Source organism: Dreissena polymorpha, chromosome 12, assembly GCF_020536995.1.
Source record: "Dreissena polymorpha isolate Duluth1 chromosome 12, UMN_Dpol_1.0, whole genome shotgun sequence".
In the NCBI taxonomy this organism is placed as follows: Eukaryota; Metazoa; Mollusca; class Bivalvia; order Myida; family Dreissenidae; genus Dreissena; species Dreissena polymorpha.
The window spans coordinates 27,602,956-27,629,760 of record NC_068366.1 but is presented as its reverse complement, the minus strand read 5'-3'; the positions used below and the strand labels follow the sequence as shown (position 1 = coordinate 27,629,760).

General features: G+C 35.0%; 2 protein-coding genes across 2 annotated transcripts in view; both read right to left on the bottom strand.

Moving 5' to 3' along the window:
• Window positions 1–410: 410 nt before the first annotated feature.
• On the bottom strand, window positions 411–2,742 carry LOC127852479 (uncharacterized). Its single transcript, XM_052386434.1, has 3 exons — window positions 2,601–2,742; window positions 1,833–2,017; window positions 411–880 (listed from the first exon to the last, which is right to left on the bottom strand). Exons 1-3 carry the CDS (start codon window positions 2,740–2,742, stop codon window positions 563–565), a joined length of 645 nt encoding a protein of 214 aa, XP_052242394.1. The 3' UTR covers window positions 411–562.
• A 10,478-nt stretch (window positions 2,743–13,220) lies between these two features.
• Window positions 13,221–26,805, bottom strand: part of LOC127852836 (hexokinase type 2-like) — a 37,753-nt gene continuing 24,168 nt past the window's right edge. Inside the window, exons 8-12 of the mRNA XM_052386843.1 lie at window positions 22,007–22,119; window positions 18,211–18,366; window positions 17,888–18,027; window positions 16,705–16,838; window positions 13,221–13,839 (exon numbers count right to left, since the gene is read on the bottom strand). Of these exons, the coding sequence (XP_052242803.1) occupies window positions 13,756–13,839; window positions 16,705–16,838; window positions 17,888–18,027; window positions 18,211–18,366; window positions 22,007–22,119 (627 nt within the window). The 3' untranslated portion in view covers window positions 13,221–13,755. The remainder of the gene's footprint in view (window positions 13,840–16,704; window positions 16,839–17,887; window positions 18,028–18,210; window positions 18,367–22,006; window positions 22,120–26,805) is intronic.

Sequence of the window (26,805 nt, the reverse complement as noted above, 5' to 3'; positions counted from 1 at the left end):
TATAAATCGAACAAATATGACACTTTAGTAGTCATGCATTAAAAGCCATTACGATGTTGTGGTATTTGCATAATATTTCCTCGTTTAATACATTAGGCGAAAAATGAAACATTCAACGAACCGTAAAGTTTATAATACCATCTCATTTATGTTTTACTGTATCATTATGGGTCCTTTATGTTTTACGTAAATTCGAATTGCATCTATACGGCAATGTGGCTCACAATGGTAATACGATATAAAGCTATATCAAACAATTTATATGCAATGTAGTTAAACCAGGTTTAATAAGAGCAAGTCATTTTTTACAAATATGATAGTGTTTATTTTTACATAACTTATATTCACAATTGGTTTAAAAATGAATCTGCATCGATAATCTGGTATGCACAAGTTCCATGTAGCATAAATATAATTAAACTCTGTGTTGCAGTTTGTTTCAACACATCAATAAGAACTAATCACGCAGAAAACGTTATTTAATGCATCATTGTATCATCAATTTTGCATTTAAACGAATATACTGAAATATATTGAATATTCTAGAAACGTTAAGGTGTACCTAAGATATCACGGGCGCTCTTGTTGGTTGCAAATTCATGTGCCGAACAAAGAAAAATCTCGAACGTAAATTAGGATTTCTATTTATTATTGGTGGTGTAAGCAAACTGGCGCGCCGCCCAGTGGCTGTAGGGGCACTAATTGGCCATCGGAAGGTCGCGGTAATAGGATTTAAATCTTCGAGGTCCGATGTGTCAGCAGCTGGCCGCGGTGTAGAGTGTGTTGCAGCAGATGAAGGTGGCACATCACCTTGGGCATACAGGTCACCAAGGCTGTTCACTGCCTCACTCTCGAAGAAAGCCTCTGCCATGTGCTGGCTCTGAAACAAAGACCTCCACATACCAGTTATATTCAATATACGGCATTTTTCATGTGCGGCCGAGCAAGGCCATAAGGTGAGGTATTGCTTTCATTTTAGTATATATAGAGAGAGTGAATAACTGGTTACCGCCTGATCTTTTTGTAATATATCAGGCAAGGCTTATAATAATATAACGGCGAGGCTTGCCGAGACGTTATTTTATTCGTGACGAGCCTGATATATTGCAGAAAGATCAGACAGTAACCTGTTTTTCTGTTTATCATACCTCTTCGTACCCGATTTTAAAGAAATAATGAAAAAAAAACGCTAAAAAGCTGCAGTTTTAGCGGGTAAGAATGTGACTTTTGTCGTTTGACGTGTTAATAATGACGTCATGTGCACGCGCGCTAAATATTTGCATAAAATATTGTTTTTGTGTTTGTGTTGCATTTTGCGTTTAAAATATATTACATCTTGGTATAATTTTTTTTGTTTTGTTAAATATGATTCGAATTTACACAAATTATTATTTTTTATAGTTGATGCCGAGTAATATGACAATCCTCCACACATGACTGATATAAAAACTTCCTGTTGACCATGATATATAAAAAATATATCAGGCAACGATATATCAGGTAGATATAAATGCGGTGGTATGATAAATTGCAAATATAGCATCAAACGCGGTATCATCAATCGAAATGTATTTGTCGTTTTGCATATAATCAAACAGTAAAATACCACACGATGAATATTTCTGTGTATAAATAAAATCATGTGCGGTCGTGCAAAGTCATGGGGTGAGGTATCGCTTTCATTAAAGTATGTATACACAGCAGAGAAAAATGTTTTATATAGCAACAAAACTATTTAATGCACAGTTCTGATGTCATTATGAAAACTAAAATAACTAACAAAATGATGACCTATATAGCTTATCAATAAGATAAGGAAATCCTATTCTCACCAGAGGGGCGTGTGTAGGGTTTGCTGTCTCGTGTCCAGGCGGGGCCGCGCAGTAGTTCTCGATGTGCTCGAAGCTGCAGGCGTTGAAGCAGCACTCCGTCACGATCCCCTGGTGGCCGAGAGGGGTGGGACCGCTACGCTTCTTAAGGAACTGAAGGGCGGCACGCTTCTTGATAGATGGCACACCTGTAGACAGAAAAAGCAACATCGTTGAACTTAGATAATCCTGAAGCAATGTTGGTCTATTAGTTGCATGGGGTGTGTCCACGGCCGACTTGGTAACGGAATATCGTATGTCATCACCGTAATTATTTGTACGGTTATACGCTCGGCTCATCAGTGAACCAGGCCCTAGAATTTATGCAAAAATAGCATACTTGTAATCACAATGTCCTCGTATCGTATACAACTCTACTATCGATGTACATGTCATCATACCTTTAATACGTTGTACCTTGTTAGCACATTAGTTAGCAACTCATTCAAGTTTACACATTAAAACATAAACATACATTTAAACAACATTTCCCGAGGAAATTGGTATAATTAAACACTCAAACGATGTAAATAAAATATCAGTTCCGTGATCTAGTCACATTGCCCTACAACAACAAACTGTGTCCCGCCATATTTCCGATAGGCATAAAGCAGTATTGAGACTTCAGTGTATATTATACATCTTCATGCCCCGTGTTATAACGAAATCATTTATTACGTAATAAAATGACGAAGAATAAAATAGCGCAGTAGACGACAGCATGATATGTACCTCTTTGATTGAATGTGTAGAAACCCCGGCCAGAGCAGACGAGGTCAATGACGTCTGCCAGCGCCTTGCCGCACACCTGCACCGTGTACACATTGGTTACCGTAGTCAGGGACAAAACTAATAGTACGCGAATCACGTGCATTTTATAGATGTGAGTCTGAAAGGCGAAACATTCCTGTCTTCAGTATTTGTTTGTATTGGGCGTGTTCGAACGTTATTACGACTTGTGTAAAGTAGAAGGCAACCTGTATAGACCAGAAATCGATTAAATTCATTTTTTAATTTATAAAGAAATTGCATAACTTTCATATGGAGATGTATTTAAAAACAGCCCCTATGAGCTTGACTTTTTAATTATATAATAATATGACACTTTATATTTACGAAGAAAGGGTCATTTTGACACGCAAATAGGTCAGTTTGTCAAAGAAATGGGTATTTTGTCTCGGAATAGGTAGATACTTGTAGTGTTGTTACAAGGGGCTTACAATCAATCTACTGCATATAATAAGTCGTGATATTATATAACTCACCATTATAATGTAGAATTTAAAAAAGGAGATACTGGGAAACTATAATCATGTTTATACGCGTATAACAAAATAGGCACAAAATCATCTTTGTTATTCTTATTATAAATCATTTACTTAATATATATTTTATATATTAATATATATTAATTATAATAATTGATTATTTTATTATTTCTTCCGCCATATAAGAAAGCTGTAAACATGTTTAAACATATTTTCTTGTGTAGAAGCTTGCTTAACATATACTTGCAATAAATATGTACGATAGACGTGTATGTGTGTTTTTTGTTTAAATATCTCAAACAACTAACAATATCATACACATTCATATTTATCAATAAAACCTATTGAGAAAGTCAATTATGTTTCAACTATATAATTAAGACTTTTCATTATCAGCAAAACAAGCGTAGCAAATATGAATAAAATGCTTTCTGAACTGTATAGGAAAATAATGCCAAATAAGGGAAAACTACCATATTCGGCTAGTAAGGTTAATTAACTAGTTGTTTTTGTTTTACATCTAATAATACACAATGTATATACTTAATACATATGAATGATTTATTTAGCTAATACAACGTTTAGAAGAGAATTATTGGAGAACAGTAGTGGCACTTAGATTCGATTGTACTCATTCAATTATTATATACACTTAACATACTTTAAGAACGTATACCAACGCAAAAGACGGTGGTTTTACGAAAATTAAATTATTGAAGTTACCGTTTACGTTTAACATACTAAATAGCGTCTCCTTGTTTAAATATGTCGCCATAATTAGGTTTATTTCTATTCCAGCACATCCTACCCCTATGAGCTATTGCTTAGTACAAGAATCAGTGTTTACCATAAAGTGGCTTATATGAAGTCATAATATTGCAATATGATTTACCTTTCAGCAACAGTGAGCACAAATTACTAAATTACTTATGAAACAAAGCAGTTTTAAAGCGTATGGTACTTTTGCTGCATATTTGGGCGTCAACGATTAACACGTGCGTATAATAATAATCGAAATGTTTTATAATTATTTCTTAATAGTATTAGATATGAAATATTTCAATAAGTAAGTGTGATGTTTGTCTTCATTGTCATGGAACATTAATTGTTTTGTTATATATTTCAATATGGTTTCAGTTGTTTTGCTTTGTTTTAGTGTAAGCTTTGCTATATTAAGGTACAAGCTTATGGCGCATAATAGCAATGGTATTTTTTTCAAATTGCCAAATCTATGTAGAACCACGCAAAATCGTATGCCTCTGCCATCGGAAAACGTTAAAAATAATTGTTTTGTTCTATCGTTGTCAAGCAACGCGAGGTCGGCGTTTTGAGGTCTCATTGGGCTCTATGCACAGTTGCCCCTCAAAGCTTCCGGGCCTCATTTATTTCAAAATATGTGCAGTGCAATGTACATGGTATATACCAGCTAAATGCTTCTATTTTTCAAACGTTAATCTCACTATTTTGTTCAGATTAAATTAGCTTAATTTATTCACGTGAAATAAACTAACGACGATGGCATGCTAAGATAAAATTGTGTTTCCTGCTCATTTTACTCATCCAATCCTCGAGTATGCACATTTATGTCAACTCGACAAGAAGTCGAGAACATTTTTGTTTATTAACTCAACACAATGTCTACCCCCTTCATAGATTGGATGCACTACTTATATATTCAGAATCAAGCGCTCATCGAAAAGGAGCAGAGGTTTGATTCCCGTATTCATAATGAATCTATGATGTTCAAATATATAAGACTGAATTTTATTGTATTTACTCTAAATTTAAAGCAAGAAGCCATAGCAGATGGTGTTAACAATATACCCTTAAAAACACAAGCCTTCATGACAATCACAACCAGACTTAAAATGACACAATTTGCAATACAATCAGTCGATAAGTCACTTACTCGTCAACTTACTTTGTTAAATTTGCTTTTATTCCAACGTCTAAGAAATCTCATTTCATTTTCATTTGTAACTCGTTTAAAATGAGTAACTTTAACGAAATACGTGTAATTTCAAGAAGAGGAAATAATATTGCCTCAAATATTGTGTTACCTGAGGTGAGATATAACTGTTAAATGGAGCGTCTTTGATGCTTCGCATCAATGATGTTTTTCCCACTTGTATCAACATTTGCTCAACATCGCTGATGGTTATACTCAATAGAACATCAATACGATTTACAAGCATGTGCAATCAGTGTGTTGTTAATGTAAAAAGTTCGTTTAATCCACATATCCACTCCTATATTTTGTAAACAATGAATAATATAGACACATTCGAGTTCCTTGTTAATATAATGGTATATTAACATTAATATATATTTTCACGTGTATACTTAAAAGTTTCCAGCTTACAAGTTGAATCTTTGTGAATAAATGTCGGACAGAGTCTGTAATATATAGCTATGATAAAAAAAACATGTTTATATATTTATATTTTTACACTATGATACAATTATGCATTTTGTTTGAAGAACATTTTGTTACAAAATAATGTTTGCTAATTCCATTAGATCCGTTACAATGTTAACATCATTCCTTCATGTCAAAGCTCACAAGAAACCTTGGTGCAATGTGACATTTAACATCGTGTCAGGCTGACCCTCCATGAGAGACGCAGGTGGCAAAGCATCGCAAAAATTCCACATTATGCAATAAAGTTCTTAAAGCAGTTAGAAATATGAATTGCTAAATAACCAGAGACGACCTTTTTTTACTTTAAAAACTTAATTGCATTGATATTTTTCAGGGAATTTAATACACTATTTTTTACTTGTATCCTTTTGTCGTTGAGGTAAAATAAGAGGAAGACGTGGACTACAACGATGATGCTGATGAGGAGGAGGAGGATGCGGAGGAGGAGGGTGATTTTTATGATGATGATGATGATTCTTGCAAGTTTGTATATCATGTTAATCGTATACTCTTCGCCAAAGCGTTTAGGCAATTAAAAACTTATTTTTTGCGAGTAATTGCAATAAGTACTTAATTTTAAAGTACATCAATGTTAATTAAATATAATGCAGTATGAACGTTATAATCACAATGATTTAAAGTGAGTTTATGCTTAATTGTATAATAAACGTCTTCAATTCAGATCTGAATGAAAATTGTTTAGGTTCATTTGTAATTTGGTGGATTGGGAATACATTCTGCTGATGATTTTAGAACTTTATATAAAGTACTGTCGTCTTGTATGATTGAGATATTATTCTGAAGATATGTATTATTAATTATATTGGAAGTTGAAATTTGTTAAACATTATAATTAAATATAATTAAAAGAATCAGCTACCTCAAGTAAGACGTTGTTGATTACAGAACCCTCCAGCAAACTAAAAGTTGCTCACTGTTATGAGCATTTGTGCGAACTCAATAAATACCCATACAAATAAATGTATTCAAACTGGCAGTACCACAATATAATGAATCATATTAACTTAAACATTAAACCTCAGCGTTAAGCTTACTACGCTCGCTTTCAAATCATACATAATTTTACCTTCTGTTGCGCCTGTTTATTCTTTAACAAGAAGATATATCCAATACCGTCCACCACACCTGTTCAGATGTATTTATTATTACAGAAGTCACGCTGGTAGTTTATTGTCGGTACGTTATTGAACACCTATCCAGCGTCACCTTCTGGTTCAGAACATATACTCTGACAGGAATGTATCGTTGTCTACAGGTATATATATCGTGTGTTATGACGTCAGTACGTGAAGTAAGGTGACGAATGCAATACGGTTGCAGCTTCATGTTTTGTGCGTGACCATTTTCCACGATAAGCGGCTTTAGAACGGCAATCGGGCTATAACATGTTTCATGTTTTCTGGATGACAATTTTTGTGTTATTGATTATCTTTTGTTTAGTTTTGCAATGTAGCAAGTCTTATTGTAAAACTATAAAAACACGCCTTTCGTCAAGAAGTCACACACCAGGCCGGTCGTCAAGGGGTTCAACCGTCGTCAAGGTGTCACACTCTTATTTTACTGCTGTGACACCAGTAAACAATTATAATTACACACGTTGTCTTAAAATCGTTTAATTTTAGTAGGTAACAATTAATTACATCTCTTGAGTTTATCGGCAGATTAGTTTTCATATTTGCAGAAAGTACCAAGCATTTGTGTAGATAGCAGGTGTGAAGAGCATCTCGAATCTGAGAAATGTCAATAGATAATCAGACGAAAAAAAGTGCCATTAATGTCCATGAGGAACGATTGAAAAATGAGTTTGTTTACAATCAGATTCTAGTGGCAGTCAATTTAAAGGGATTTGCTTACAGATTTTCGTTCTTGTTGTTTTAAATCTCATCAGAAATTGTTATTTACAAAATAAAGTTTTTTAATTATTCAAATAACAATAAAACGAACAATACGTTAAATAAGAATATTGATTTTCCCGGGATCTCTTGAGCAAAACGCTAAATGAATTCCACTATATAAAAATGCTTAAAATATTCTCTGCGAATATTAAATGCTATATTAGTAATTAACGTATTTTCCAAATTATCAAGGCAAAGTTTAACACACGCTTTACTGTTGTACTACTTTAGAGTGATATATATACCCCCACCCCCACCCCCAAAACAATTTATCTACTTATGATAATAACTATGTTAGCATCCACTCAAATATGATGATTTTGGTGTCTATACCCAGGGGGTAAAGAACACATTAAGATAATTAAACAGCATATACATGTATATTACGCAGCATATCAATTCAACAGAGCGTTCAAATGGCTGAATACACAAACACCACAAGTGCATAACTTCTTACTCAAACGTGATGATTGCGAGAGTGAGCAATTCTAAGGAAAATCAAATATGTATTTCAACATCGCACTACCAAGCGACACTCGTTTTAGTGTAATTTGACTGAATTTTAACATTGATCTAGACTTTTTACTTGGTTATAGTCGGCAAAAAAAGGCTCATAAGCCTAATTGAGAAAGAATTTCGAAGTAACCTTACCCACACGTTGAACTGGTACTAAATCAAATCTTCAGACAGTACTATAGGTCAAGAATTGATAGATTTTTACTGCATTGCTCTTTTTGTGTATAAGGTCACGTGTTATGTTTGAGACTAAGCCTGTGCCTTATAAAAACACGTTTTGAAAATTTACCTCCCTTTATGGTAAGTTCACCATTTGTTTGCATTGAAAATATCAGACAAAAATTCTTGCCTATGACTATTATGCAACCTTGGGACTAATCGCGCATTCTGTCTAACGCAGACATTATTTGTTTGTTTGCAAACTGGCCATGAAACACAGCCTTCCCAAAATTGTGACATTTGACCAACCCTTGTATTGGAAGGCTGTCGAAATCATCATTGATGGGCCACAAAGTATTTGCCTTTAAAAACATTGCTCTGATGTTGGGATGTTTTCATACACTTCTGAACTAGCTGGGGGCCATAGCATCCCTCATGGAATGCAATTGTGCACATTATGACAGGGAAATGTTCAGATGGCTTTGCGAGGCAATTTTCTTCTTGACACGTTTATTGCCAAAAGGACACAGGAAGATCCCGATATTAAGAAACTGTGGATCAAGCCGATGAATTGTACTCTTCGCTTCTTAATGGCGTGAAGTCGCTAGCAGATGCTACATGTTCTGAGATTTTATCAAACTCGAGATGGCTACAGAGAAGAAGAAACATGAATTTTCCAAGACAACAAAGAGAAGCCAATTAAGGCTGCATGATCAGCGTATGGTTAGCATGGCAAGATGTGCAGTGTCCGATTATCTATCCGTCTTTGCAACAGCTGAGCACTTCAATTACCTGCGAGCTGCTTATTACTATCTGTGTAAAATAATCAACATAGAGGAAACGCAACCAGCCGTTTATCAAACGTTCGTTGATGGTTTTGACGTTGTTCGTAGGCGCAATCAGTCGTGGGCTAAGCTTAGATACCTTCCCGAACGAACGACAACTCGTGTTCGCCCTTAGTTTCGAAAAGACCGATAGGCTGTTCAAAGCGATGTACCCTATTTTCGGTTCATTTTGATTTTTATATATATTTGATAGTGACTTTTTTTCAAAGAAGTTTATTTTTCGTAATGGTTTGATTATTTTTCATTCAAAATGATGTTTTTACTAATTATAATATAGCCACACGCTATTATATACCCATGTGAGTTAACGGAGTTACGTTGTTAGGACATCCAATGGTATTACCATCATACCATGTATATGGTATAACCATCATACCATCTAGGTATGGGGTATGCCTCTTAAGATAATCAGTTTATTTATAGATAAAGAAGGAAAACGGATTAAGCTATGGTATCACGACGAGCTCAATAACGAAAAATACAAGTAAGTACACTGTAAATACTAAAACAATAAATTCGGATTTAAATGGAAGAAATATGTTCTCGTCTTTAAGCGTTTAAACTCGTATTTTTCTGTGAAAAGCACCGATGGGACATCACTTAATAATATTTCCCTGAATACTTTAAAGTAAAAACAAGTTTTGAATGCACACTCATGCACATAGAAATACATTATGGCAAATATTGTATATATTAAATATTTATTAAAATTCTTAATACATGACCAGGATGGTTTTAGCGCATTTCTATTATATTCTCTCTATATATATTAAGTTATTTACGGTAATTCAATTTTGAACGATTTTTTATACCTATAATTAATTGTCGTTTTTTTCTACAGACGTATATTTAAAAAGAAACAAGAGGGCCATAATGGCCCTGTATCGATCCACTGCTGAAAAAATGGCTGAAACAAATATTCTCGGCATGTGCAAATACTTAAATATAGGCCCTATTTAAGCACATGTACACTTTTGTGACCCCTGGGCTGGATCAAATTTAACCCCAGGATCATAATTTGAGCAAACTTTGTAGAGGACTACTATATCTCACTACATACAAAATGTGGTAGCCCTAGGTCCTAGAGTTAAGGACAAGAATATTTTAAAAGTTTTCACAAAATAAGCAAGATATAAGCGTATATAATGTTCAATTTCGTGATCCGCGGGTCAGGGTCAAATTTGACCCAAAACGGCATAATTTGAACAAACTTGGTAGAGGACTATAAGATGTTACTACATACCAAAGTTGGTAGCCATAGTCCGAATGGTTTTCGACAAGAAGATTTTTTTAAAGATTTCACAAAATAGGCGCTTTATAAGCGTTTATTCAATTTTGTGACCCCCAGGGCAGGGTCAAAGTTGACCCCAGAGGCATTATTTGGACAAATTTGGTAAAATTTATTAGATGTCACTAGATCCCAAATTTGGTAGCCCTAGGCCCAATGGTTATTGGCGAGAAAAGTTTTAAAGTTTTCACAAAATAAGACCTTTATAAGCATATATTCAATTTTGTGACTCCCGGGGAAGTTTCAAATTTGACCCCAGGGGCATAATTTGAACAAACTAAGAAGAGAACTTTTACATGTCACTACATACCAAATTTGGTAGCCCTATGCCGTACGGTTATGGACAAGAAAAGTTTTTAAAGTTTTCACAAAAAAGGCCGTTTATAAGCATTTGTTAAATTTTGTGACCCTCGGGGCAGGGTCAAACTTGACCCCAAGGACATAATTTGAAAAAACTTGGTAGAGGACTATAAGATGCCACAAGATACCAAATTTGGTAGCCCTAGACCCGGTGGTTATGGACAAGAAAAGTTTTAAAGTTTTCACAAAATAAGCCCTTTAAAAGCATATATTCAATTTTGTGACTCCCGGGGAAGTTTCAAATTTGACCCCAGGGGCATAATTTGAACAAACTAAGAAGAGAACTATTACATGTCACTACATACAAAATTTGATAGCCCTATACCATACGGTTATGGACAAAAAAAGTTTTAAAGTTTTCACAAAAAAAGCCTTATATAAGCATATGTTCAAATTTTGTGACCCTCGGGGCAGAGTCAAACTTGACTCCAGGGGCATAATTGAATAAACTTGGTAGAGGACTATAAGATGCCACTACATACTAAATTTGGTAGCCCTAGGCCCAATGGTTATGGACAATAAGATTTGTAAAGTTTTCACAAAATAGACCCTATAAAAGCATATGTTTAATTTTGTGACCCCCGGGGCAGGATCAAATTTGACCCCAGGGGCATAATTTGAACAAATTTGGTAGATGACTATTAGATGTCTCTGCATACCAAATTAGATAGCCCTAGGCCCAATGGTTATGGACGAAAAGATTTTGAAAGTTTTCACAAAATAGGCCTTATATAAGCAAATTTTCAATTTTGTGACCCCCGGGCCAGGGTCAAATTTGACCCCAGGGGCATAATTTGAACAAATTTGAAAGAGGTTCACCCCAGGAACATTCCTGAGAAATTTCATCAGAATTGGACTAGTAGTTTAGGAGAAGATATTTAAAGGAAAAGTTAACGCACGCACGCACACACAACGGACACAGGACCAGTAACAAAAACATAAGCCCCGCTGGCCTTTGGCCAGTGGAGCAAAAAAAACATATAATCAATACAAAGATGTTAAATGTTCACAAAATTAAAAACGTAAAGAAAAATAAAATAAAATAAACAATAAATATATAAAAAGAGAAATAAATAGATAGATAGATAAATAAATATATGAATGAGTGAATAAATGAATGAATGCGTGAATGAATGAATTAATTAATGCATTAATTAATGAATTAATTAATTAAAGGAGAAAAGACCGAACGAACTAACAAACGAACCAAACGACGAAGGAACGAACCAATTAACAAACGAAAGAACAAATGCACAAACACAGGAACGCTAGAACGGACAAACAAAAAAACGAACTATCAAACGACAAACGGACGGACGGCGGGATGGACGGATAATTTATGAATGAATAAAAAAAATATATGCATTAATGAATGGATGAATGAAAATATGAGAGAAAGAAAGAACGAACAAATGAAAAAACTAAAGAGCAAAGTGACGAATGAACGAACGTTCGAACGAACGAAAGAAAGAGAGAAAGAAAGAAACAAACAAACAAAGAAAGAAAGAAACAAAAAACGAACGAACAAAAGAACAAAGTACGAACGAACGAACGAAAGAAATAACTAACAACTAAGGAACGAACGAATGGACGAACGAACAAAAGAACTAACGAAAAAAGGAATAAACACACGAACGAAAGAAAGAACGAACGAACGTACGTAGAAACGAACGAACTTAAGAACGAACGAAGTAAGGAACAACCGAACGAACGAAAAAACGAACAACCAAAAGAACCAGCCAAAGAACAAAAGAAAATCGTACAAACAAACGAACCAAACAACGAACTAACGAACGAACAAACGAACCAACAAACCAATTAACAAACATACGAACGAACAAACGAACGAACCAACAAACGGACGGAAGAATAGACGGACGGACGGATGAATGAAAAGTGAAATATATAAAAATATAAATTGATATTTACATTAATAAATGAATGAATAAATGAATGAATGAATACAACCATATTCTGTTCACAATTCTTGTGTGTTATTATTTTTGGTATGGTATATTTTAAAATAATTTAACAACAAACAAATCATTAGTGTTTTCAAAGTAATAAATCTCTTTCATATTTCTCAGGAATGACAAATAAACCACGCGGTATCAAGTTTCACTTAAGTATGTATTATATTCAATATAAAATCTAACCAATTTGTGAATTCTTTATTGAGTCCAAGACCTTATAAAAGTTGTTTTTCGTTCAATAGTTTAATATAGTATCGAGAATATCGTGGTACCGTAGCCTAATCCGCTTTCCTTCTTTATATATAAATACAATTTGTAATTCTAGATCTTTTAGCCAGGTTTTCTTTAGAGGCTTACTCCAAACCAAATAGTATAATGGTAATACCCTTGCTTGTCCGAACAGAGTAACTCCCTTAACCTAAGGCCTCATGAACAGTATAACTATTATATCGGGTGTAACTATCGATTTAAGGAGATACAAGAGCTTCAAGGAGATACAAGAGCTTCATAATTTTTCCGAATTCGATTGATGATTATAAATATAACGGACATATAATTGTCATAATCAGGAGTGTTATTTTGCTACGTTGAATAACAAAAACATATTCTGTTTTTATTTTATTTTTGTCATTTTGTCGAATTCTGAACAAGTCCCCATTAATACAAAACATGAAAGAAATTTCGGCCAACAAATGAATGTCTTCCTATTCTACTCATCATACGGGAACTGGGGAATTATATAAAAGACTAGCCTTTCGGGTATACATGTACTGTCTATGTTTGAGATGATTTTAACAGTGAGCAAAGAATGGGGAATCTAGAATTGCATAAAATTATTTTTTGGTCTCAAAGTCAGCAAATTTAACCACGACCCCCACCCTAAAATATATTTTTTTAAACAAATCAAATATTAAGTCAATACAGTTAACCTTTCAACATATTCAATTTTGTTCGTTAATTGAGCAAAACACAACAAATACAACTGGTATCGGCAACTAATAATGATTCTTATAAATGATACCAAATGTACATCAAATCAACATATATATACTAAGGCTTAAATGACAGGTTGATCGAGTGTCCGTCACCCCGGTACGTCTCCTTGAAGAGAAGGTGCCAGTCCGCATGCAGGCTGGAGGGCTAGTGAGGCAAAGTCTTCTCGCGAATGGCGGCCACAAGGGCTCCACCTTGACCACTGCCGTCCTTCACCAAGCGAAGGGTCGTCTGGCGTCAATCAAAATTATCAATTCTTATTACCATATCTTTTATTAAATATTCAAAGTATAACAAACGTGATATGATATATATGATATTATATAGAAGTAATTAACAATAATAGACTCTGTTTTATAACCGTCTATAAGTGGTAATATTAAAGCGGGTATATACGATTTTGTCAAATATTTATGAATTTAAATAAAATGTGTAAAAAAGTATTATAAATATATATATTTCCATATGAATTAAAATAAAAGTTAAGAAGAACATGTGTCGAAAAATGCGAAATAAGCCACATACAGAGGCGTATCCAGAAAATTTTCAGAGGGGGGGCTCAACAGGGGAGGGTGACATATTTAATTCTGAAATTGAAAACGGCTGTACAGCCGAATTCGCCAGCATCGATGCCATACATGTACGATTTGAATCTAAACTTAGTTTAATGGTTTATTTGAATTCCCGCAACGATATCTTTTCATACGACACACGAACACTAACTCCGATCCTAATACAAAGACGAATGCTTCGGTTATTGTAGGAAAATATGAACGTCACAATCGGCTCGGGGCGCTAATTTGTCTTTGCTGCATTTTATGAAATTCGGCTTTAATGTATAATTTTTCTTTCCCATTTTATGTTATTGTAACATATTTTATCAATATATTACAATTAAACACATATTAAAAATCGTATATACCCGCTTTAAGCGATATTGCTATTGGATCACAAAGTCAGCATGATATAAAAGCATCATATGCTGATGTAGAAAAATAACTAGTAAAAGATGCAATAAAAGAGACAACGTGCGCGTCATTGCATCGAGGTCTTGTAGGCGAGTTTCACGCAATAAGCTCTGGTGTTATATATCATTTTTATTATATACCTGTTTAGTGCTTTTAACAAAATACAGGTTGTATCAATCTTTGAAATAAAAAATCCCGTATTACGCTACTAGCTGTTTCCAATTTCGTATTACAATACTAGCCGGACTACTTCGACCCATTTAATGACGTCACATTACGCGCACCGAAAATAGAAATATTTTATATTACGAAATATACTACGTAGTACATCGTGTGACGTCATTTCTGTGACGAAACACAATAGTTTTATCTAAACTCTATTGAATTGAAGGACATGTCGGACGTGGTGTTTTTTAACAGTAAACTATTTGTTATAAACATCGAACGTATTCAAAACGTATTTGGGAGTGTGTGTGTTTATCATGCATAAATGTATATTTCGAAAGGAATACAATAAAATAGTGTGGTTTAAACTAAGTTTCGATAAAGACATGGAATATAGAAGTGGAAGAACATATTGTTTCAACGTTTTTGTTATAAACAGCGGATTAAAGTTGTCAACTTAATTGTCATAAACATTGGATTAACGATGGTATTAAATAAGGTACGCGTGTCGGAAACCTGTGTTTTCCCGGTTCGAATGTTTACACGTTAATTTACATAAACTGTATTCATACGCGTCTTAAATAAACTATTGCGTACCGTTTTAGTCATTGTTTTGTCAGTTTTGTTAAAGTGAAAAATACAATTGTTAACTGTTTTCGTTAGTTGTTGTATATAATAAAAGGAATATTACGCTAGTCAATTGTTCCAAGAGTTTGTATCACTCTCGTGGCTTGTGCTATTTTGCATCACACTCGAGGCTCCGCCTCTCGTGTGATACGTCATCACACAAGCCACTCGAGTGATACAAACTCTTGGAACAATTGACTAGCGTATTATTCCGTATATATCATCTTAAATATCGTGCCATGCCGCGGGAAAAAAGTTAAATGTAGAGTAAGACCATTATATATTGCAGGCGCAAATCTTTTCTTTGTTTTCTCCCACGCAACTCCAACTACCATTTGAAGACATGTTTGCGCACATATGCCGATATACATGTAGGGACTCAAGACAGTTCACAGTCTTCGTACTGGTAAAATTTACACGAATAAATTGGGGTTGACTTAATATTAAACAAATTGATTTGCATTCAGGTTAACTTTGTCTGATCGATATATAAAACAAGAGATGTGTTTGTCAGAAACACAAGCCCCGCTTTGATTTTTTTTACCTTTGACATTGAATGATGGCCTTAACCTTTCACCACTCAAAGTGTGCAGGTCCATAAGATACACATGCATGCCAAATATCTAGTTGCTAACTTCAATATTGCAAAAGTTACGACCAAGGTTAAAGTTTTAGGACACATACAGACAGACAGACACACACAATGGCAGACAGACAGACGGGCAGACAGGCCAAAAACAAGATACCCCCGATCATTCGATCCGGGGGCATTAAAAAGGTAAAAGCGAAGTAGATATCACAAGAACTGAGTATTGTGCGACAGTAGATATCACAAGAAATGTGAACTGTGCGACAGTAGATATTACAAAAAGTGTGTACTGTGCGGCTGAAGATATCACAAGAAATGTGAATTGTGCGACAGAAGATATCACACAAAATGTGTATTGTACGACAGAAGATATCACAAGTTATGTGTACTGTGCGACAGTAGATATCAAACGAAATTGTTATTGTGCGACAGTAGATATCACAAGAAATCTGTCCTGTGCGACAATAGATATCGCAAGAAATTATTTGTATTTTGCGACGGAAATGATGTTAATACATCGGAAGCATTACAGAAATATGTTGTATAATGATTAACTTAAAACAGAAATATTGAGATTTGTCTATGTATAATTTTATAAAATAATACACGTATTAAATTGATCGATAAGACCCGCTATTAAAACATACGGCAACATAACTATTTTCCAAATACGGTAAACTGTTTTTTTGTAATTTTACTATGTCATCTCGTTGTACTGAGGTCACATGTCCCGTTCAAGGCGCTTACCTTTGTTTGTGGACACCAGGTGGAAATAAGTTTCACCATATTGTTGTGATACTTCGGATGATGTTCGTACAACGAGCCGTCCACTGCTATGGTCACTTCCGGTAGGTTAATATGGTTCAGCAGCACGACCATAGCTGAAATGGACACACGTTAAACATTTTATATTAGTTAAATTAAATATTGCATCAACCGTGATGACTTTATTCTGAAGAACTCTTAAATAAACGTTGGTGTTGATTTTGAAGAGTGTTTCAAAAAGGATTAATACATCCATTTGTATTAAAAGTTCACCATTGTTATAAGCAAATAGGCAAGTTTTTGGAACCACTTAATATAATATCCTCCAGATAACGCCAACGCATGTCAACAAAAACCCAAAGACCATGTACACCGTACACTTTAACCGCCAAATTTAACGTAACAAGATCTGGAATCTTATTTCAAGGAAACCAGCTTTAAGGTTTTCTCCCGTAAAAACATACAAATATCGATACAAGACGATAAAAGTCACCGCGTTTACTGTTCGGTACTGTGAGGGTAATCAGCTTAAAGGTATGTTCCTGTAAAATACAAGAACAACATTTACTGAAAGGCTTTTAAATGTTCATACAGAGGAACTGTCCAAGAAAGTTGCTTTTTTTCTATATCTGTTTTGCCTTTAACATCTTTAAATGTAGTTTAGACCTATTTATTTTAGCTCTATTGCATCAAAAGCCTATATAAACGCTATCGAGTCCGTTTCCTGGGCCTAGAACCAGTACTTGGTGTCTTTGAGGGAGATCTAAAGAACGCTCCCTGAGGATCGAACCCGTAGCCTCCCGGTCGCTAGGCGGACACAATTTCCATTACACCACGGCGACCTTATCTTTACATTTATTATTTCATATTCACATAACAACTTAAATGTTTAATATAACGCAACACATTATACTTAACGAATATTTAAATAAAGGGAATGCACATTTAAATTATATTGGTTAATAGGGATATAAGTGTGCATCATTGTATGGCATTAAAGGATGTTTAAATTTCTTCAATTTATTTAAGGAAACTATTTTTTTCCCCAGAATATTTTAAGAATGTTTATATTTTTTCCTTCCGGTGGTAGTTGATTTGGTTATTCGTATAGTTGCATGTATAGGTTTTACCTGAAACAACTATACACGTGTACATATATGTTAACCTGTAGCCACAATATAGGCGCCGCGCGTTGACGTGAGCTCGCACACTTCCTGTACAAGAGAAACATCGTCAGCTGTGGGATGAAGGATCTCAAACTCCGCTAAGACGGACTTGGTATTCGTCGAGGTCTCCTGAGAGTCACTAGGTTCAAAATAACGCATGGATTATTACAATAATCGTGCCATTTTCAAAAATTATAGTGTGGCTAGGCACATAATCAGCTTATAGATTGCACGTGTTATTCGTGAATATACTAAGCGAATGCATTTACTATCACATAAATAAACTTACACTGGAATATAAATGACATCAGTACATGTTTACCTTTCGATTGCAGTTACATGCGCGGTTGTAAAAGACCACCTTTCCTCCAGCAAAGACGACGGCTGATCAGCAAAGAGACACCCTGCACGCACCAGTTTAATGAGTGCCAGTCGCACCAGCTCCCCTAGGTAAAGGCCGCTGAATTGCTTCTCGAACCTGTATGTACCAGTAAGAATAATGTTTTATTACTTCCCACTAGTATTCAGCATCAAAGGCTTTGTCACTGACATTAAAGCAATTTAAATAAAAGTGAATACAAGTACAGCCCAGTATTCTAAAAAGGATATTTAAGTACCGTCTAGTCGAGTCGACAATAGCGGAAATTCCCCCCCCCCAAAAAAAAAGAACTTAAATAATGATAAAAGAATACAATAGTCAAACCGCTTCCTTTTTAAATAGGTATCATGTCATTTTATGTCAATCTGTTATCCGAGCTTCAAAAAGAATTCCCCGGCCTTAACATAATTCTCCAACAATGCTTTTGTCCCTGAACGCTCGATTGACAGATACAAGTTTTCAATCGTACTTTTATTCAATATAGAATCAATTAACTTTAATTGTTTATCAGAAATGTTTAAGTATGGCAAGAACTTGCTTTGGAATCAGACACAGGGCAAGTCTCCAATAGCGGTACAACAATATGTTGATTGTCGGCGGTTTCTATGAAACTTCAAAGTAGGCGTTAAATTCTATTTTGCTGTTCCGCATGTGTGAGACTTTGAGAAAATAGAACTAATTTATAAAGTTTATTTGATGTGTTTATTTGAAGACAAATTTTAATAACGATGTGCAATTTCTTATTGCATTTAATGTTATTTGTGTCTTTTGTAGACACGTATCATCCATAACTAGGACTTGGCCTTTCACAATACTGGCAGTAAGAATGTTACAAATTCGTTACAAGATGCCCTGATTATTGCCGTTCATCTTCAAAACCGATACAAGACTGCAGCAGATATCGCGAGGGCGACTCTTGTAACGCACGGTAGACCCTTATGTTTCCAATCGGTTTTAGGCGGCTCCTCGCTCAAGGAAGACGAGCTAGGTGGTCTTTTCGGGGCCTAATTCATTGTAACTAAAGCTGCGTAAACCTCCTGTCCCCTGTCGAGAGGAACTTTAACCTATGCGTCATCGATGGACGGATGTGCGTGAACGGAGCACCTGCTCATAAAGCACGTGGGACGCAGGCGTTACTCCAACCGGCGGATACGGAGAAGAACAGTGGCCGAGTTCGCCTTGCGTGAATTAACGCAGGCGCTTGTCGAAGAGTGGCGAAACATCCCTAAACTTAGTATTATCAACTACGTTACTTCAATGACAGCGATATTTGCACATGCTGCTAGAGCCATGTGAAATCACACAAGGTATTAGCTACTTAAATGTGTGATCTTCGGGAAATTTCACATTATTATTATTTTACGCTGTACGCTTGTTAGAATTTGACTTTTGCAGTGATGTTTTTGATTTGCTAAGTTTTACATTTTTGTTGATGAATATAAATTAAATTAACATTTGACATGATAATTCAGATATGTGCTGATTTATTCTACGTCAAAGTTTGAAATAACAAGAGTTCCGCGGTCGGAGATGACCGCATTGAAGCCGGATTTTTGATTTAAATGACAGGAAAGTACCTTTCGTGTTTTTGTCAATGCAATACTTAAATTACTGAAATATTGTTCAAAGGTCAAAATGAAATGTAAGTACTTTTCAAGGCATGAGCAAACCTTGTGTTATGTTTTGAATGCATGCATATACATGAACAACAATAACATTTAAGGTCACAAATATGAACTTGAATTGACAATTAGGAAAGTTTGATCTCAATTTTTTTATTAGCAAATTAGTAACATATTGTTTGAAGTTTCCATCAATTTCATTATCAAATGTAAGTGACCTTGACCTTCAAATGAATGACCTTGAAATGTCCAGTGGTTACTTACTAGTTCTGGCCAACCTTCATGTCAAGTTTCAAGACTCTAGGTCCAAGCATACCAAAGTTATAACAACTTTAACATTTTTACATTCAAGGTCACAGTGACCTTGACCTTCAAATGAATGACCTTGAAATGTCCAGTGGTTACTTACTAGTTCTGGCCAACCTTCATGTCAAGTTTCAAGACTCTAGGTCCAAGCATACCAAAGTTATAACAACTTTAACATTTTTATATTGAAGGTCACAGTGACCTTCACCTTCAAATGAATGACCTTGAAATGACCAGTGGTCATCTGTTAATCCTGGCCAACCTTCATGTCAAGTTTGAAGACTCTAGGTCCAAGCATACCAAAGTTATACCATGAAATAAGAACTTTAACATTTTTACATTCAAGGTCACAGTGACCTTGACCTTCAAATGAATGACCTTGAAATGACCAGTGGTTACTAACTAGTTATGGCCAACCTTCTTGTCAAGTTTCAAGACTCTAGGTCCAAGCATACCAAAGTTATAACAACTTTAACATTTTTTATATTGAAGGTCACAGTGACCTTGACCTGCAAATGAATGACCTTGAAATGACCAGTGGTCATCTGTTAATCCTGGCCAACCTTCATGTCAAGTTTGAAGACTCTAGGTCCAAGCATACCAAAGTTATACCATGAAATAAGAACTTTAACATTTTTACATTCAAGGTCACAGTGACCTTGACCTTCAAATGAATGACCTTGAAATGACCAGTGGTTACTAACTAGTTATGGCCAACCTTCTTGTCAAGTTTCAAGACTCTAGGTCCAAGCATACCAAAGTTATAACAACTTTAACATTTTTTATATTGAAGGTCACAGTGACCTTGACCTTCAAATGAATGACCTTGAAATGACCAGTGGTCATCTGTTAATCCTGGCCAACCTTCATGTCAAGTTTGAAGACTCTAGGTCCAAGCATACCAAAGTTATACCATGAAATAAGAACTTTAACATTTTTACATTCAAGGTCACAGTGACCTTGACCTTCAAATGAATGACCTTGAAATGACCAGTGGTTACTAACTAGTTATGGCCAACCTTCTTGTCAAGTTTCAAGACTCTAGGTCCAAGCATACCAAAGTTATAACAACTTTAACATTTTTTATATTGAAGGTCACAGTGACCTTGACCTTCAAATGAATGACCTTGAAATGACCAGTGGTCATCTGTTAATCCTGGCCAACCTTCATGTCAAGTTTGAAGACTCTAGGTCCAAGCATACCAAAGTTATACCATGAAATAAGAACTTTAACATTTTCGAGCACGCCGCCCGCCCGCCACCCCGCCACCCCGCCCGCCCGCCCGCCCGCCCGACAACATCAATCTATAAGCCGAGATTTTTTCGAAAAAAATCCGGCTAAAAATTGATGCAAAATAAATAGAGCTATATTGATTTGAGTACGTATTTCATCTGAGTGTATATATCGTGTCACTTTGAGCACCTTATATGCAAGTGTTCTGAAAAAAGAGGAGACCAAATTATGGTTATTGAGATCGGCACATAAAATGTCGCAAGTTGATATCGCACTTAATTTTCTAGATATGATCCGACCACAATGTAAGTTAAAAATAGCCTTGAGCAATAACTCTCAAAATAGGATAGCAAGAGTAGAGGTTACTATGAGGTTACTGTGCAATTAACACCCCCTCAATGAGATCACCTAATGAAGTTTCAATTTTACTTTATAACAATTTCCGATTTCCGCACGATGTATGATACCTGAAACCAATGAACACCCCACCTCCGTACATCTTCGTTCTTTATGTAATGCACAGTGCTAATATCCAAAGTCAAACAATCTAATTCATTAAGTAGTGCCTTCTTCTTACGTAAATGAGCCAGGGTGGTTTGAATGTGTGTCAAGTTCTTTGACGAACTCTGTCTTCATGAAGTCCAAGCACCCATTATCACCGAACGCTCCGAATTCGCAGTTAATAACAACCTGTAACATTAAGCAGACAATATAAAAACAGATTAACTTAGGTTTGTTTGGAAATAATAGTTGGCCTTCAATGTCCTGAAATCTGACATCTGAAGGCATTTTTTAGGCATGGCTTCCTATTATGATATAATGATTGCAAATACATTTTTTTTTAATTCTGGAGGGGATGTCATCCTCTGTAATGCTTGACGACCCTGTAATTAAGTCAAAAGGTCAATGAGTGCATTTTTCTTTAAAAATCGAGGCAACGTTGCCAAACTTGTGAAATATCAGATACTATTATTGATTTTACTCCTGAACTGACTTATATTTGATACTTGAAGGGTTATCTCATGTTTTAACTGATTTTGGCTTTTCATAAGTAGGTCATAAGTCATCATGTGCACTTTTATAACCCGTATAGAACGTAAATTGCAGTGAATGTTGAAACCAACCAAAGATACATGTATTATATATTTGTAAGTAACTTTTCAATGAGAGATGGATACTTTGATGATGAAAAGAGTATTTCTCTGTTATATTTTAAGTGAATGCTCCTAACTTTGTAAATTAAGTTAATTTAATTAAAAAAAAAAACAATGTTAATTTTCCGACTTTTAATACTTATTGCGTTTTATAATTTTACAACTTTTTATAATAAGAACATAAATTATTTCTGCATTATGCTTTCAATACAGTTACGAGACTTTAAACAATAAAAGTATAGTTAAAAGAAAACATGTGTGGTCTACGTTGCAGTCTTAATATAAATATTGTTTTATATGCATAGTGTGCTAAATACTACTTTAAATAAAAGATTTCAGCTTAAATAGTATACACTAATGAAGTTCTTAATACTGTACGTTCTATGATGTCATATTCACGCAAGATAAGTTATTTTACTTCACCAAATTAGTATTAATTGTAATAGATGTGAATAATGTAATACAGATTTTTTTTTACCAAAAACAGTGATATATTTAGTAATATATTTCAAAATCTTAAAGTACCATTTATAAAACAAAACAAATATTCATCTGACTTCAATGCACTTTTATGACCTACTGGATCATTATGCTATAGATAATGTCGGTCTTATTTGATAATTTATTTAACATACGTTACATAAATTCATAGTTTTGTTCAAAAACACCAATTACTATGGCAGTATATGTATCTACTTATCTTTTATCGTTTACAATAATTATCTAGGGTTTAAACAGCCATTCGTTTCACATGCGCATTCAAACAAGCATCCTTGGTCAGATCGATAGACTAATATCGTGCTGTTCTAAACTTGGTTTGACAGCCACATGATACTAACTGGACACAGGCTTCAGGAACATTTGGTTTCCTCATCCATACCGGTTTCAATGAAATTTCTGCAAGTTTCCATGCGCCAGTATCAAGAGAATAATCAGGCTGAAAATCCTTATCTGTTGCATTTAGCCATATTTTTGCCTGATAATGTACCTTTTTAATGTGAAAGTCAGGCGCATCATTTGTAGGGGTTAACAAATCCTGGTTTTCCAATATAACCGATACCTACATGTGTCAATGTTTGGTGGGTGGTCCTGACAGCAACCATACAGCACACGCAGAAATTTTGAAACTGCTAGAGCATCACCATCTCTACCAACACCCTTCAATGTATCAGGTTGTGCGATATACTTCACCCAGGCGGTTTTCTTACTTATTCCATTTAGAGCAGACGTGGTGTCGCATCCTGTCAATGCGTGAAACCCCAAAATGTTCTTTTCTCATTGTCACCTAGTTCTTCAGATATTGTGTGCACAGGATAGCATTCTCTTTGTTTGCCTGTTGTTTGCCTGTACCAGATATCATATATACCTCGGCGTCAGCTCCAAGGTGGTATATTAACAAGAGCAGAACTTCAGTGTCTCTACAATATACTTCTAAACGCCTGTAGCCTCTATCAATAGCGTCACTGGAGTGCAATATCATCCGCGTATCTGCCTCCTCATGATTTACACATAGGTTTGTGGCATCAAAAGTACTCGACTTTGAATCAACATCACCTTGAAATAAACCTACTACAACTATAGTTGATCCTGCTGGAAAATTTTCTTATTGTTTTAGCAATTCGTTTGAGAGAAATGCAGCCTGCTTTATTGTCATTGTGTGTGATATATTTTCCCATATTTGCGGAAGTGAAACGTTTTGACGCGCTATGAGCTTCCTAATAGGTCGACGATTTCCTTTCCTCTTAAATCTCGTTGCTTCTTTGATAGATTAACTTCCAAAGTATCGATCAAAAGTCACATCTACTCGGATAGTGTTTGCGCTAAAATGACATAAAACAGATGTTGCATATTGCATATTGTCCTAATGTTTGACAGTCCTTAGATTTACCTAAACTCTTTATTAGCGCGTGTCCATCAATTATTGCACATGTTGCATCAGTTGTTGTCGGAAAATATTGAGGCGTCACTATATCATTGTTCTTTATAAGCACTTCGAGTATGTTTGATTTTTGGGTTTCATGCATTTTCCCACTAGCCGTTGAAAATGATAATGGCACATCAGAAAGTTCATGTACAGATGCTGTTTCTACGGCTCTCCCTGAATTAGCTGCGTTGAAAAGTCTCTGCATTAGCTTTCTGTCAGCCTTTAAAATATTTCTCACTTTCTGCTTTTCACTGACTGTCTCCTTATAGAGATACGCAAATGTTCTGGACTGTACCTTTTAAATAGAAACATACAATTCAACATTCAGCTCTTTCATCCTTTCCTCTGCAAATTCCTTGAGTAATGTTTTACCTCAACTTGCACAGGTTAATAAAACATGTATGATATCATTAGTTGTAACGTCCTTAGATGCTATTGATTACAGTCCTTTTCGTGCACTCCGAATATATCATATAAACCAAAGAGCTGCATCATTTTCTTGATGCACTCTTCCTCTTAAGAAACATTCAAACGAGTTATATCTACTCTATTGTTGAATATTCCATCATCTTCGTCATCATCATGTTGATTGAACAATGTCATGGTACTATTGGAAACCTCAGATCTTACTGACCATGTCATACAAAACCTATCTTTTGCATGGTCCTGTCCTTTTATTCAAATTATTCCCCCTGTCGTTTTGCACATTCTGTTTATCCACTCAGTACCTTGGTTGACAGTTACTCCGTTGAATATGCTTTTTCCTTCAGCCTGACTACAAAGTGACCTTCAATAAACTCTTTAAACACTTCATGTGCTGCATAATCTAATGCTTTTGTGTCTGCTAGATATACAGGACCCCATCTGGCATAGTTTGTGTGGTCGTACACCATTAGCCACGATAGCATCTCGGAAAAGGCTTCAATATGCAACAGCTAATAGCCTATTCCTTAATGAACTTCATAAGGATGTTAACCAAATGTTGGTAGGAATTTCCGAAATAAAAGTTATGCACTTTACTTTTCTCTTTGGCGAATTTATCTAGTAATTCAACTATCGTTTTCTCTTTCACTTATTAAAGAAGATTATCATTTGCTTCCCGAATATCATCTTGGTTCCAGCGACTTTTCATTTCAAACGCAACCTCTAACTCTCTTACTTCATGTTCAAGCTCTGGGATTTCTTCTTCCTTCGATTCTAACCACTGACGAAAACATCTTAACTTTAACCTCCAAATCGCCTCATATGCAAGTAGATGACCCGTAACCGCACGATAATATGCCTTTCCGTCCATAACCTTGGTCCAAATACACCTGCTACAACGAATACGTCCTCCAATCCTGAGCATTCCATATGTTGACCGATCGCGCGAAAGAAATTGAAGCATACATGAAGTCCTCCAATCATGAAAATAACATTCTTATAACGTTTTTAATTTGCCCATAATATTTCTTTGCCTTTACTGTATTATGGCTGGTCAGCAGTTATAACAGTGTATTTCTGTCCAACATGCCTACTTATGTCTTAAACACAAATGTGTTTCAGTCTTTTTTTAAGCGTACGTTGTACTTCATTATATATATATAATGGATCCTTTAAAGTTTTCATCTTTACTTTATAAAGATGTTTATAGAGTTAACAAAAATTAGCAAAAACTGTTCCATTGTTTAAAAATTACTTTTTGAACATAATATTTTATTCTTTTGATTTTCAATGCCAGTTGTCATGTTTATTTTGGCATAAAAGTGCACTAAATGACCTTTTGACCTATGAGCGTGAACACTAGCCTATATAAAATTTTGATTACATCCAAGCAAGTTCATTTTCAGACAATATTACTGCCTTAAATTTTGGTTATAAATCACAATACGATGTATTTCATCTCCTAAACAACTGAAAATTGTACCAATTGACCTTTGACCTAATTAAAAGGATGTCAAGCACCTGAGAAGGTGACAACCCCTCTAGATTTTCAGCAGATGGTATGTAGATACCAAAAACATAAATAGAAGCCCTGCCTAAAAAATGCCAACCAACTTTTTTCCAGGCACATTTCTCAGATTTTTAGGTTTACTATAAAGTATATTTTAACATAACAATATTCGATTGAGCATAATGGTGATGTATACATTTCAAAATTGCCATTATGTTCGTGTAGCATTACACTTTTCAATGATATCTCCATCAGAAAATAAGTTCGCTTAGTTTGAACAAAAAGAAATTTGTAGTATAAATACAAGTATATACATAGTACATAGATAGTCAATGATTTTGCATAGTAAGGCGATTTGAAAATAA

Excerpts from the sequence above, each read along its gene's own strand:
- LOC127852479 (XM_052386434.1), bottom strand. The coding sequence starts at position 2,742 with ATGCACGTGATTCGCGTACTATTAGTTTTGTCCCTGACTACGGTAACC. Across the intron at positions 2,018-2,600 it reads CTACACATTCAATCAAAGAG|GTGTGCCATCTATCAAGAAG; the intron begins GTACATATCATG and ends TTCTGTCTACAG. Across the intron at positions 881-1,832 it reads ACCCTACACACGCCCCTCTG|AGCCAGCACATGGCAGAGGC; the intron begins GTGAGAATAGGA and ends TCTTTGTTTCAG.